The sequence below is a fragment of the Magallana gigas genome, chromosome 6 (genome assembly GCF_963853765.1).
Source record: "Magallana gigas chromosome 6, xbMagGiga1.1, whole genome shotgun sequence".
NCBI lineage: Eukaryota > Metazoa > Mollusca > Bivalvia > Ostreida > Ostreidae > Magallana > Magallana gigas.
Window position 1 is genome coordinate 52496802 of NC_088858.1, and position 14351 is coordinate 52511152.

General features: G+C 33.0%; 1 protein-coding gene across 1 annotated transcript; it reads right to left on the reverse strand.

Annotated features, from left to right (window-relative positions):
* Positions 1-5150: 5150 nt before the first annotated feature.
* LOC117688781 (uncharacterized) lies at positions 5151-13239 on the reverse strand. The gene is made up of 3 exons (XM_066088305.1): positions 13179-13239; positions 12262-12996; positions 5151-6124 (listed from the first exon to the last, which is right to left on the reverse strand). Exons 2-3 carry the CDS (start codon positions 12994-12996, stop codon positions 5336-5338), a joined length of 1524 nt encoding a protein of 507 aa, XP_065944377.1. The 5' UTR covers positions 13179-13239; the 3' UTR covers positions 5151-5335.
* Between the last annotated feature and the right edge of the window lie 1112 nt (positions 13240-14351).

Genomic DNA, 14351 nt, shown 5'->3' on the forward strand with positions numbered 1-14351 from the left:
AAACCAAAATGCATCACTGGAATGTTTAGAAAAGGAAACCTTTTGGTTTGGTCCCCCGAATAATTGAGGTTATTCAACCCGCATGCTATGCATCGATTGTAAAGAAAGCAAACTTAATTTTTACCGAAGAAAACGTACACATGTTTATTTGCAATTTGTCTGATCATTTCGACCTTTATTTAAAGCGATGTCAAAGTCGTAATACATCCATACCCGTCTCGTCATCAGGGGTGAACTTTAACATGAGGCGAAATAACGCGGTACCCTTTTATGTCGTTTGTTTTGTTAGCAAATTTTGTACGCATTTTTCTTCATTTAAATTTGGCTTAATTGACTGGGAAAACTACTGCAATGTCTTCTATTATAGATATACTTACCATAACCATCGTTTAAAAGCGTGCATTAAATTCGATATAAAATCGGACCAAGCAGCTTTAAAGAGACAGTGCAGCTGAAAACACATGTGTGACTAACTTCAGATTTACCTATTGTATCGTTAGGGGATAAGAAATAACGTTGATTGTAATAGCTGAAATTCATAAAAATCCCTTTCATATACCTAATTAATGTAATAATGAGCTTCCGGAAATTCAAGGGTCGTACAAACCGGAATAACCTTATATCGTTTATTTGTACCACGTGAAGTTTGACAGTAATTGACACGTGCTGAAAACTACAAGATCTTCATCCGACAATGGTCATCATGATAAACGAGGTTAAAAGGACTCTCTAAACGAAACACATCATCACTTTCTCGATAATTTATTAATGATTTACCAATGTTGGTTCATTTTGAAATGAACAAACATACATATGTCAAAAAAACCCGCAAGAGGCCTCATTTACAAAAATGAACTTAGGTTGCAGCAACTCCAATGATAAACACGAAAAATACATGCTTTCAAAAATAATTGTGGTTATTTTTAAAAACTTTGAACAATTATTACCTGGGAGAAGTAGAAAAGAGATATTTTTAGCAACAAACATGTCCAGGAGAATCTTCGCGTGCCCTGCATGTGTTTTGTTTACAGTAAATACGCATGCGTTATACTATAGAAGGCTGAACCCCGTAACACGTTGCGATATAAATATGTGATAGGTTACTTTATTAAAAAAAATAGATTTATTTCATGGAAAACTTTGTAATTTTCTGAAAGTTTATACATTCATGAGTAGTACAAAAATACCGAACCCGATCGGAAAATTTTTCAAGTCGGTTTTTTGATAAAATGCACCGTCTTCTTAAATTTGGATTTTTAGGTCGATTTTCAATATAATTTCTATTACTGTCCCAAATAAGAATTCCAGATAAAAGACTGTTTTGAAAAGCAGTCAAGAAGGGGTGGGGCATCCCCGTTAATCCCGTTTTATGCATACATCATTTTTAAACCAAAGTATCTGCCCGCGATTCATGATGAACACATCCTAAACTTTTCGTTAATAAGTCAATCCGCGTTCTTAATTACCCAGTTCTGGAAAGTCCTATCCCTTTCTCTCACCAGAGGTCGTGCTCCGCAAGCGAATGTATATCAAAACTAAAATCGTCCACTAAAGAAACGAATTAACTCATTGTATTTATTCAACTTTTGTCAAATCTTAATTCAATGTATTCTCTAAATAGGCTTACAGTAAATTTATTTACTCTTTACGTAATAATTCATTATTATTTCATTGGAAGTATATATTTTAATCGAGACTATCCATGACCTGGATCCGCCAATGCGTGTCCACCACCTAAGTCTCTCATTTTTGCAATTTGTTTATCATGTGAATTATTATTTGACAGTGATTTAGAGATGAGTTTTTGCAGGTGCTATTATTATAAACATTCAGAGCTCATTTAACATTGACATTAACATTGACAAAAATCAAGCCATAGTCTGCTTAATTTGTCCATGATGAAAGTTTAAAAAACCAACAAAGAGCGATATCAGTAAGTAAATATTTCCTTACCAACTGACCTTATTTAATAACTCTTTGTTTATAACAATATGATTTATAAGCTAAAATGCTGAAATGAGTCGCTAATAGAGGATTTAATTATCTAAATATACAACACTATAATTGATAAGCTAAATCGCTATAATCATACGCTTTTATCGGACTTAATTACCAAAGCATATAAGAATAAAATTGATAAGCTAAAATATATGAGATATATAAGAAATATATGAATTAAGCTATATTTAGGCGGGTTAAGAAAACATGACAGAAGGGCTAGGCTTGCTGAGCCCTCTTCATGTTTTCGACCCGAGCCCAAATATAGCTTATACTTTGAGACATTTATGTTCCACAATATAATATCAATTTTACGCTTCAAACGAGCTATTTTCAAAAAATTAAGCTGAATATCTGCAGTTGAAACTATCAAGCCATGGCGTCAACCAAGCAAAAAGATGACGTCACAATACAAATGAAAGCATGCGTACCTGATCTGTACTCGGCCTCCGCAACACAACGTATAGATCGTTGTGTGTCTTGTTTCCTTTTCCTTTATCCATTATTGTTTTTCAGTGGTAAGAAGTGATTTGAGTACTCGCAGTAAAATGAAAATATTAAGTTGATTTAGAATATGAATACTATTTAGAAATAAACCACCACTATGAGTTGGAAATGATAAACTTCGCTATCCGTATTAATTACTTAAGAGGGGTAAGCATCCCTGCCGACTGCTCATACCCGCCGTGTGCTCATTATCAAGATCATAGAAAACGGAAGAGACTGCAGTCAGCCCGATATATGAACAATGGTCTGACATATATGAAAAACGTCAGTCAGCATGTTTTTTTGATGAAAGACTGTACTTGCTGACAAGGTCACTGTATCAACCATTGAATGAACAACATGGACCTCGAAAAAGATAGAGGTAGGATCAGCTGCCTTGCGTAAAGATGATTTTAATCGAGGTTCTTGATATTCTTGTTCCAACAACTTGTTTGTAAGTAGCATGTCCCGTTTAAGAAACTGTCTGTATGTAGAGCATGATCTTGCATAACAAATAAGCTGAGGTATATAAAACCCATTAGCAGGTGATGATGACATGTTGCTACATACATACGAAAAGTTTATTATAAAAACTATCACGTTTATCATGTAATTTTATTGTTAGTTTACCATTACCTTCTTTCTCTAAGGAAATATTTAAATATGAAACATATGTCTCAGAATATGTGGGTTTTTTTTTTTATTTCAAGCTCACTTGGATGAATTGAATTGATAAAGAGTGAAAGTAACTGTTGTTAATAAATAAATCGCCATCAATATATCTAAATGTCGAGTTGAAGGCAACAGCAAGTGCTTTATTCTTTCCTTGCAAAAGCTTTTGAATAAATTGTGCTTCACTTCATATGGATATAAAAAAGAGTAAGCCAATAGAGGAGCACAATTTTTGCCAATAGGAAATCGACTGAATGTTGGAAGAGCTGGTCACGAAAAACTACATAGATGTTATCTATCAGAAATTCAAGCATCTTTTAAAATCAACCTCATAGTACATGTATTTATGTGAGCAATCAAAAAAGTTTTTAACAAAATAATTTGATAAGGAATAACAATTTACGAGTTCAATTTTTATTCAAGAAACATCTGTCGATGATATAAAAAACCTAGATTTTATTTTGTCATTGGTAATGGATGTAAAAAGCGTTTAGAAATCGTACGTTTGGATGTCATTCATTTTGGTAAGATTTTGTGACCTTAAGGCTTTTAATAATTCTTTAGAGTTTTACAATATTCATATCTGATTCACAGAGCATTTTGATTATATTGTTGTACAGTACTCTTGAAGTTTCTTTTTCACTACTGAAAAAAAACCCAAAAATACATGTAGATAAGAGTTACGAAAAATGCTCGGTAGAATATTTACCGGAACCTGCTATATATCTCTGTAAGGATTTTTGTGAAGCTTTGGTATCCAGTATAAATACGTTACATCAAATTCTTGTTTTTTGTTTGGAGGGTGGGAGAATTAAAAATATCCAAAAACTAAAGTAGTTCGTGCTTTGGAATATTGTTGTGGGTGTTAGTAAGATTACCACATGTCGAATTGAAACCCAGTACTTAAAAAATACAACAATTATGTGCCTTACAAGCAAAGAGAACATGGTGTCTCGTCAGCAGGGACCAGTACATGCTGATCGTGCAATCTATTTAGTTCTTTTCTCACTTCTGCTTTATTGAAAAAAGAAGGATAATTGGTTTTCATTTGGCCTCAGCTCAGTCGTTTATTACGAGATTTTGATATGCATCTGATACTTTTTACTCATTCTGACAAAATGTGAAAGTCCTATTGTTCAAACTTGTCCCATTGCTTGGCGTAATCTTCAATAGAATTCATGATATAAAATTACAACGCCAGGTGAAGGATCTAGGATCCCTCAATTTTGGTCCTTTCATAATCAGTGATCTTATATCTTCGTTGTTTAGAATATTGACATCATAAGTTATGACGTGTCCGGCAGGACTATAGATTTATGGTTAAAAACTTTAACACGTTGGAGGATTATCTTTCAGGTCTTTGATTTTAAGGCCTTGTAGAGTTTGTTTGTAACGAAGGAATTTAAAAACAATGGTTTAAGTATAACTGTAGAAAACGCAATGTAGGTTGACTATGTTCTTAATATATGGAAAAATGCAGAACTGAACTTTTTGTGATTATTTTTTTTACTTATCTCAACTACATCGATTCCCTTTTGGGTATACTGCAGTTTGAAAAAATAACTGGGTGCATGAGCAGTATTTTCTGTTTGTGTAGCCTGTAGGTTTAAAAAGCCGACAATAAGTAATATCAGTAATCATGAATTAATTTATACAATTTAATTTTTGATATAAATAATTAAATCATCCAAAGTGGATGTCTATTAATGTAAGGCAATGGTTATTCATGAAGCATCAAGCTTCAAACCCGTACAAATACCTGCTGGTGGTAACATGAAAGCGGCATTATTGTTACTAGACCGTACTTTTGACCTGCGAAACATTGCCAAACTAAACTTTCTGATTATATGTAAAATAAGCTTCTCATAAAGAGTCCCACTATTTCCCTCGATTAGAAAAAGCTGGCAATAATTCTAATTGTTGCGGACGATTGACTTTTCTGCAAGGATTATATCGTCAATTATCTACCTTATATTAAAAAAATAAATATATACTTGAGTTTGCATTGTTTTATTTGAAAAAAGATAAACAAGAATTGAAACCATATTCCATCTTTAAGTCGTAAACCGCAGCAGGATTTTGTGAGTCAGTTGGATTCACAGATAGTTTAGTAGACCTGTAATTCAAAAAAGTATGTAATGATACATTTAAATCAAATAATAGGATGATTTATTACAAATCAAAATGATCTAATTGAATATACCTTTTTTGGAGAGCTAGGTCCGTAACCTCCGGTCAAAAGTCCACCAAAGCTTCCAGCGGAGGCCCCAGCAGAGGCAGCGGAAAGTCCAGCGGCGGCGGCAGCGCTAGCGGCAGCAGATCCACCAAATCCGAAAGGTTGGTAAGATCCGTAATAATATGAAGGGAAACCGTAGGACACTGATGGGTAATATGAAGGGAAAACGGATGGGAAATAGGAGTATTGGCTAGTGTATGGGAAAGAATTGTAGATCCATGGGCCGAATGAAGATGAGGACGCAGCAGCAGCGGCGGCGGCAGCGGCATTTTGTCCAGCGGCTGCAGCAGCAGCAGCGGCAGCATTACGTCCAGCGGCGGCAGCAGCAGCGGCGGCAGCATTACGTCCAGCGGCGGCAGCAGCAGCGGCGGCAGCATTACGTCCAGCGGCAGCAGCAGCAGCGGCAGCAGCGGCACCACCAGCAGCAGCGGCGGAGGAGGCAGCTGAACCACCGCCAATTCCTAGTAAACCAGAGTTGAGTCCACCGAAGATACCTCCTCCTAATCCGGTTCCGTAAGATATGCCACCCAATCCACTACCAACAGAGATTCCGCTAACACCTCCACCAATTCCATTTCCTACTGAGATTCCACCAATGCCTCCACCGATGCCACCCCCAAGACCGTATTTATACACTCCCTTTGGATAGTAGTCACTTCCACCGTATGTGGAGTAATCACTATCTGCAGCAACATAGAGTACAAGGCAGGCAATGGCGACAAATCTCAGCATCTTAAATTAGGAGAAATATTGATAAGGATTAGAATAGATGAATTAAAAATAAACGAAGTAGAGTTCAAACAGTAATTCTATATTTTCTTATGTTAAATAGGTAACAAAAATAAATGCAGAAAAACATTTATTACGGAATTGTACTTACCTTGGAAGTTGTTGCTCTCACTGTTGACGATAAGCAGTGTTGTTTTGACAGTCGCCAGCCCCTTATATAGTCAATTTACCAGTTACGTAGAAGGAAGGTCAAGAATATTTTTTTATTAAGATCGCAAGATAATTAGAAAAGAATCTATAATGATTCAAGGAAATAATATGATGATTGACAAGTGAAATGAGCATATTTTATGTAAGATCATTGTGGATTTTCAGTTAAGAAAACGCTTTTCAAAAACTCATTTGAACCCAATCATTTAGTTTTAAAGCTTAAAATAGGTAACCTTTCAAATTCCGATTTCTACACCTATAATAATTTTTGTGTTTTATTCTGATAATCTTTTAAGTTTGACATAATAAAACTAATTACTGTGTATTGGCATATAACCATGCTGGTTTTAACTTAACTGAAAATCTGTCAATACTCGAGCTTTACAGAATTGATTTCATTTTCTTCTTTTAAAGAGAAAAAAAAACAATTAAAAGTAATTGTTAAAAAAGACTGATTTTATTTCATATATGTTGCTTTTACTTAACAATGATATGATTGTTTCACTTTATACTTTCACTTGCTTTTAAAGCAGCGGTTATTTTGATTTTATTTATTACAAGTGAACGTTAATACAGATTTGCAGAAAAAATTGCATAACCTTGCTTTCTTTTCTAAAACATATTTTCATCTCTAAAATACGTCTAGGGCTAAACTCGTTCTTCGAATGAAACAACCATTGTTATGAAATGCATGTTCATTTTCTTTACTTGTGATTGATGCTAAATGAACAGAACATAATTAAACAATAAAGGTAAATGATTAATTACCTAAATCATTAAGATTCGTGCACCAGGCTTTTACATTATTCATAATTATAGGACACTATTTAATACCGAAGTGATTAAACTCTCCCTTTGGCGTGACATTCTAGTTCATCAAGGTTTTTTTTTATAAAACAAATAAAAAATTTGTTATCCATGTCATTGAAATGTCAGAATATTAAGTTCATTGACCCCTCTGTCCGTCATTAATTAAAGTCAAGATAATCATCATGTTACATGGCTACGGACATTTAATACTTTTTAATTTGAAAAGATTATTGCTAACTTCAAATAACCAATTAAGTTTTTAAAACTTTGTCAAAGATACTTCTAGTTTGTAAATAAGTGGGTTTTAAAAATATTTCTAATATTTCTGGTATAATACATTAATATATTCTTTTTTTTTTTTGAAATTATGAAAATACGCGGTGAATAGACATTGTAGGTTCCCCAATCTAAGAAATGATGACGATATGTAAAATTATCAAATAAATCCATTTTTGTATTGATTAAGGTTGATAACTGATGCATTTTATGTAAATTTTTGCAAAGGCATGATGTTGATTTTTGCATGATTATGCAGTTTATTTTAAGAAACTTATTTAATCATCATAATTGCAAAACAAAAATTAGAATCATAAGGACGACGATGATATTCACATTGTGGGTGTTAAAGGTCAAAAGACTTAACATTTTACGCGCATTTAACGAATGCGCAATCGCCAATGATTTTTTTAAAAATGCAGTTATACGCGGAGATCCTGAAAATCTTTACAGAGGTTTCTGAGAAATAATTTTTTTTCCAGGGAGGGGGAATATGCGCGGATCCAGACAAATCTGTAATTTTTATCGTCACTATTCAATAAATTATTTTTGAAATTATCGGAATACCTATGTTACCTTTCAATGCAGTTAAACATAAACTACGAACCAGTTAGTATCGGTGAGAATTTGGCCAACTTCGCGTACGCGTACGAAAGAAATGGTTTTATTCAAGAGAATGAATTAAGTATTGAATTGCACATTCACTTGCTTCACTGCTAGTTTTTGCTATATGAACAAGAGAGCAGTTTTAACTATGAAAAAATAAGGATTAAATACTTTTTTCTGCCTGATTGTTTCACTTATTAATAATAATGCAAAACTTTATATATATATATTTCAAAATGTTAAATGCTTGTTGCAGTGACATTAAGGTCGTTTCTAATTAGAAATGGAGGATTTGATCTTTCTGTCTTTAACAGTTTTTTAGCAGTTTAGATTCATTTACACTTCTGTACACCATTACCTTAAGCCGATGTAATTATCATGTCACACACTTATGAAATATTAATGGTTTTTTTGCAGATTGTTCTTGATAATTCTGGCATTATCGGTCCATATTTTCTTTTTGTTTTTATGACATACATTTCCTTTTTAGTTTTTTTTTAATTATAAAATTCTAGACCAGGACATGCTTTTTTTATTTAATATTTGTAATTAAACTATTGAATAGAACAGAAATGTATACTGTTACAGTCTTTATTAGCTTTTCCTATTGAGTTAATTAAATGTTTTCATTTGGTAATCAAATGCTGAAATGAAAACGATTAGTACTTTAACCAATTAAAGCTGAGTAAGGATCTACCATAATAAATCTATAATTATAATCTGCATAAATTGTTAGCTAAGGCAAAATAAATTATTTCTGCCACTCAGTCAGTAAATGACATTAATTTAGTAAAATTTCAATAAATCTTAGCGCAGTTATTTTGTCGTTAAACGATACAAATTAACTCTAATTATTAGTATAGTTCAATGAATTCTTTATTAAGAACCATTTAATATACTAGCAATTAATCTCGGAGCAAGGTGCAAACTAATACAAAACTGATACATAAGTAATCTCTTAACTGTCATTTACATTTTTGATTATGTGCTACAAACAAGATACATACTAATTTTATGATCAAAAAATTTGTTGTATGGATGTGTGCGCATTGATAAGTAAAGTATTGAAAAGTTTGTTTGTAACTATCATCATCACATTATAAAAGATCATGACCTGATCTATAAATATATCTTCTTAGAATTCTAATAGGTTCAATTCTTGTATCTTATACATGTAGTAGCTTTAAAGAAATTGCAGTTGTTAATTCCAATTCAACCCATTCAACAATTTATATTGCATATATGATTTTTAAACTTGCACAATGTTTCAAAAATCGTACTGTTTGATTGAATTGACTCTTTTTATCAATATTAAAAGCATATTTTGACGCATTTGCCAATAAAATCAACTGATCCATTATTTAGATTTAGTGGTGTTCATCCAAATAATTCAGTATTCAGATAAACCGATTATACTTTACAAATTTTAGAAAAAAGCATGCTACAATGATTTGATAACAAAATTATTTCCTAATAAGTCTCGAATAAGTACCAAATTGACATGTTCTTAAAAAGAACAACAGTAATTAGATACATTCATTATGGATGTGTAGCAGTTATCGATTTTAAATTTTCTTATAGTGCATTGTTGTACTTTTTTAATTTTTTCTTGACATTGTCACATTCAGCGTAAAAAATAATAAGTCATGTTCTGAATGTCGATGTCAGTGTTAAATGAGCTCTGAATGTTAATTATGATTGGCACCTGCAAGAACATATTTTCAAGTCACTCTGAAAAACTTACTTCCCGTGGCAAAATTAATACAGAAAATGCACTTCATAAAGGTTAATAGTGGTTCATAGAGGTTAAAACTACTAATATGAGACACATGATGAAGAGAGAGAGAGAGAGAGAGAGAGAGAGAGAGAGAGAGAGAGACAGAGAGAGAAAATTTAAAGGGATCTTCTTGGAGTCGATATCACAAATATTGGAAGTAGTTCAACTACATTGAAAAAATATTTACTATGAGACATTTAAATCATGTTTATGAGATTCCTATAGACTCTAACTTTAGTTTTGATTTACGATTTTCTTAATGGTTTATTTGTTTGAAATTAAAAATGAAAGTTGTACTAAGTCTTTTTGTTGCTGTTTTAAGATACATATTTTCAAAACTTTGCAAAAGGTTCTTCATCAGACCTTTGAATTTCGAATGCTTCTAAACGTAATTAGAATGCCATCAATAACTATATCTTTATGATAAGAAAAGTAAAATAGGGGAAAAAAATGATATTAGAAAATAGAGACAATATTGTCAGTTTATTTCGAAATTCTAAATAGATTGATTTATGGGGTTTATGTCTCTTTACTTATTCGTTATGCAAGAGCAAGCTCTATATACGAACAATACGAGCCAAGCTACTAATAAACAAGTTTTCGGAACAAGAATATCGAGAAAGGTAAAGGTAGGGATTTATGATATTGTTTGCAAAGTAAACTGTCTCGCACGACTTCTACATATTACCCCCTGGCGAGACCGATACAATTCATAGCATTCTCTACTCCCTGGATAGCATACAATTAGAGCAGACAAATTACGGCGCTAATACTTTTTATTCACAAAACCAGCTCGTCTCATGAGCCAGAGACCCAGTTTAACTCCTGGGTGGAGAAAGTGCACTAGTAAAGTATAGTTACATAGTTAACCAGGATACAATGCTACCACGATAGCGACAGACCAGACTCAAACCCGGAGCTACCGCGTCCAAATCGGTCAACGCTATCAAATGCACCAACACCTCAATCAAAATCAGCTCTACGCACGTTCTATGGTCAACAGAATGACCTTGTCAGCAAGTACAACGTTTTATTATTACAAATGTTGACTGACGTTTTTTATACTTCTTATAACATTATTTATACACCGGACTGACGACGGTTTCTTGCGTTTTTCATGATCTTGACAACAAGCACACTTCGGGTGCGACCAATCGGCAAGGGTTGCTTACTTTTTCTAGGCACCTGATCAAATCTCTATCTTTCGTTATAAATAACACTTTTTAAGTATAGAAACATATCTTTCTGCAAATATTCCCTTTTGACTTCCTTATTGTAGCACACAGGAAATCATGGATTATTTCTACTATGTTTCAGTAGAAATAATTGTTTTTTAAAATTATTCTATGGAAAATGATATAAATGACTCACAGGAAGTTTTTTTTCAATATTTTCCTAATCTTCTACGACAAAGATAATGTAGTTGCATTCCCTCGTATTTTTGTAACATTACATCATTGCATTCAAGAGAATATCTTGTGTTTGATTGTTTCTAGTATCTGCATATAAATATTAAATGTATATTCTTTATAACCTATTTCGAGTATTTAAACTCAAAACTTCTACAAGTAAATGAAAAGCCACACAGAGATACACCGATCTCTTCAAATGCTCTCTCTCTCTCTCTCTCTCTCTCTCTCTCTCTCTCTCTCTCTCTCTCTCTCATATTTGCCTTATATTGATAGCTTAACCTCTTTTGAAACTTAATTAAAGATATCTTTACACCTTCTAGTTTTGTATCAATTTTTTCGACGGCAAATGCGTTTTGACAGTGAATTGAAATTATGAAATGATTTTTATAACTTAGTCGTATTATTCTTCCACTATGAATGTGACTGTCGATTCTTTCAAATCATTCAAAAAGTATTGCAAAAACAGACTGCACTCTCTCTCTCTTTCTCTCTATATATCTATCTCTTCTTCTCTACCTTCTCTCTGTCTCCCCGATTTTTGTGCAATGACACAAAATTTAGTTTGATTATTACTGGTGTTGAAAGTTTAAACCATAATAGTATATGTAAGAACATATACTGTAAAAAATCAGCCATTTCTTAAAACAACTGTTATGAAATTGGATATAGAAGACACTTAATACTGTATTTGTGATTTAATGATATACAATTTAATTATGAATACTGATATAACCAATTATTTACATTGTGTATACTTTGTCTTCTTTCTTATTCAGTATACCTACAAATAATAAAATACAAATATATCAACCTGTTAAAGATATGTAAAAACATGAGATCAATAATTCTCTGTTGACTTTATATTTAATATAAAAACATAAATTAAAATATTATTGATCTTTTTTTAGTTCAACAACAAATAATGTTTTACTATTAATACCTTTTTCAGAAATTTAGGTCTGTAAGAAATTTAAAAAAGTATTTAATATCACAGCTTAATTATAATTGATGAGTTAATCAAATTGACCAATCGAACAAATTGAATATACCTTTTTAGGATAGGTAGGTCCGTAACCTCCGGTCAAAAGTCCACCAAAGCTTCCAGCGGAGGCTCCAGCTGAGGCAGCAGAAAGTCCAGCGGCGGCGGCAGCGCTAGCGGCAGCAGATCCACCGAATCCAAAAGGTTGGTAAGATCCGTAATAATATGAAGGGAAACCGTAGGACACTGATGGGTAATATGAAGGGAAAACGGAATAACTGGATGGGAAAAAAGAGTACTGGCTAGAGTATGGGAAAGAATTGTAAAACCATGGGTAACCAAATCCGGATGAAGCAGCAGCGGCCGCTGCAGCGGCATTTTGTCCAGCGGCAGCAGCAGCAGCAGCGGCAGCATTACGTCCAGCAGCGGCAGCAGCGGCGGCGGCGGCAGCGCCACCAGCGGCAGCTGCAGAGGAGGCAGCTGAACCACCACCAATTCCAAATAAACCTGTGTTGAGTCCACCCAAAACACCTCCTCCTAAGCCGGTTCCGAAAGAAACACCACCAAATCCACTTCCAACAGAAATACCGCTAGCTCCTCCACCAAATCCACTTCCTACTGAAATACCACCAATGCCTCCACCAATTCCACCGCCGACAGAGATGCCACTAAAGTCGGCTCCTTCCCCATCGAATTTCCAAACTCCACCATGCCAGTGAGGATAGTAATCGTTGTTACTGTAGTCACTATCTCCGTCAGCGGCAACGCTGATCACAAAACAGGCAAGAGCAACTAATCTCAGCATCTGTGATATATATTATTATCTATACGTTAAAGAATAGACACATGCATTCATTTAATTGAGAAGTATTTCATTTGTGAGTTTTGTTCGTAACAATTTCTTTGCGATTTTTTTCAAAATTTTAAGTTTGAAAAGAAAATAATCAGAAATTAACATTTTCTTTATATTGCCTAAGTCGAACCTACCTCTGGAGTTTCTGCTGCCTCTAAAGACTTTTCGAAGAAATTTTGTGAATATAGTAGTGGCGTTCTTCTTATATAGTTCTACATTTTGTCCTTAAGTAGACAGGTCAATGAATATTTTATAAAAAAATGTTTTTGAAATTTTGGATGAAATCATACTAAGATAAGGAAATCATGAGAAGATTGACAGATTGACACGCAGATACACGCGTCTCGTTACTTTGTCCATTGTCAATGAAAAAGATGAAATTTCTGAAAACGGTGTGTACTGATCATTTTAACATTCATTATTTTAGTAGGTATAATTGCGAAATTCTTAAGTAACAGAACCATTCAGGGTACCTGTTTTTGAATGACCTTACCAAATCTAAAGATAGATTATTTTATGTCTTTAACAAATGCATATTATTAATAAAAATGAACAATTAATGTGCTTAAACTGCCTGTCAAGTAAGACTAGTATATTTATGATTGTTTATGTCTAATAACGTTTTGACTTTAACACTCTATATCCGTTTTGGGAAAATGTATAAAAATAGATTAGTTCATATTTCAAAGGGGGATAGAAAAACATGTAGCCTAAAAATAAAACTGGCAAAGAAAAGAAAATCACTGACTTACATTATGCAAAAAAAGTTTTAGAAAAGTTTAGGTAAGAAATTGCCACAAATAATAATTTCTGTGTCTTGTGAAGAGACCATTTGTAGAGAACACCAAGCGACCCTGAAAAATGTTGCTTATTAAAAGTATCTATTGGCTAGATACATTCACTCAAATGAATCTTTTATTTTCAGCAATGGTGGTTTTAGTTAAACTTTAAGCGCTTATTCTAATGGGGTATTTCTAGAAAATATTAAATTCGGATTAAAATAAAAATATTTATCAATGTACCTGTAAAATTTATTGAATTATGGTGTAAAGTAATGTGACTGTCACAATATGACAATATTGAGTCCAAGTAGTGTCTTTGATTTTAAGAATAAGTAGTTCGAAGACGTTATAAAGATAAAACAAGACGACTATAAAAGTTGTTTATAAAACATCAGAGGAAAAACCCCATTTTCTTTAATGTTAAACAAAGTATCTTTTTGTTTTTATAGAAAGTATTTAAATAAATTTTATTTTAATTCAGAAACTTTTTTTGCAATGATTGTAAGCATGTAATGTGTATTTTAT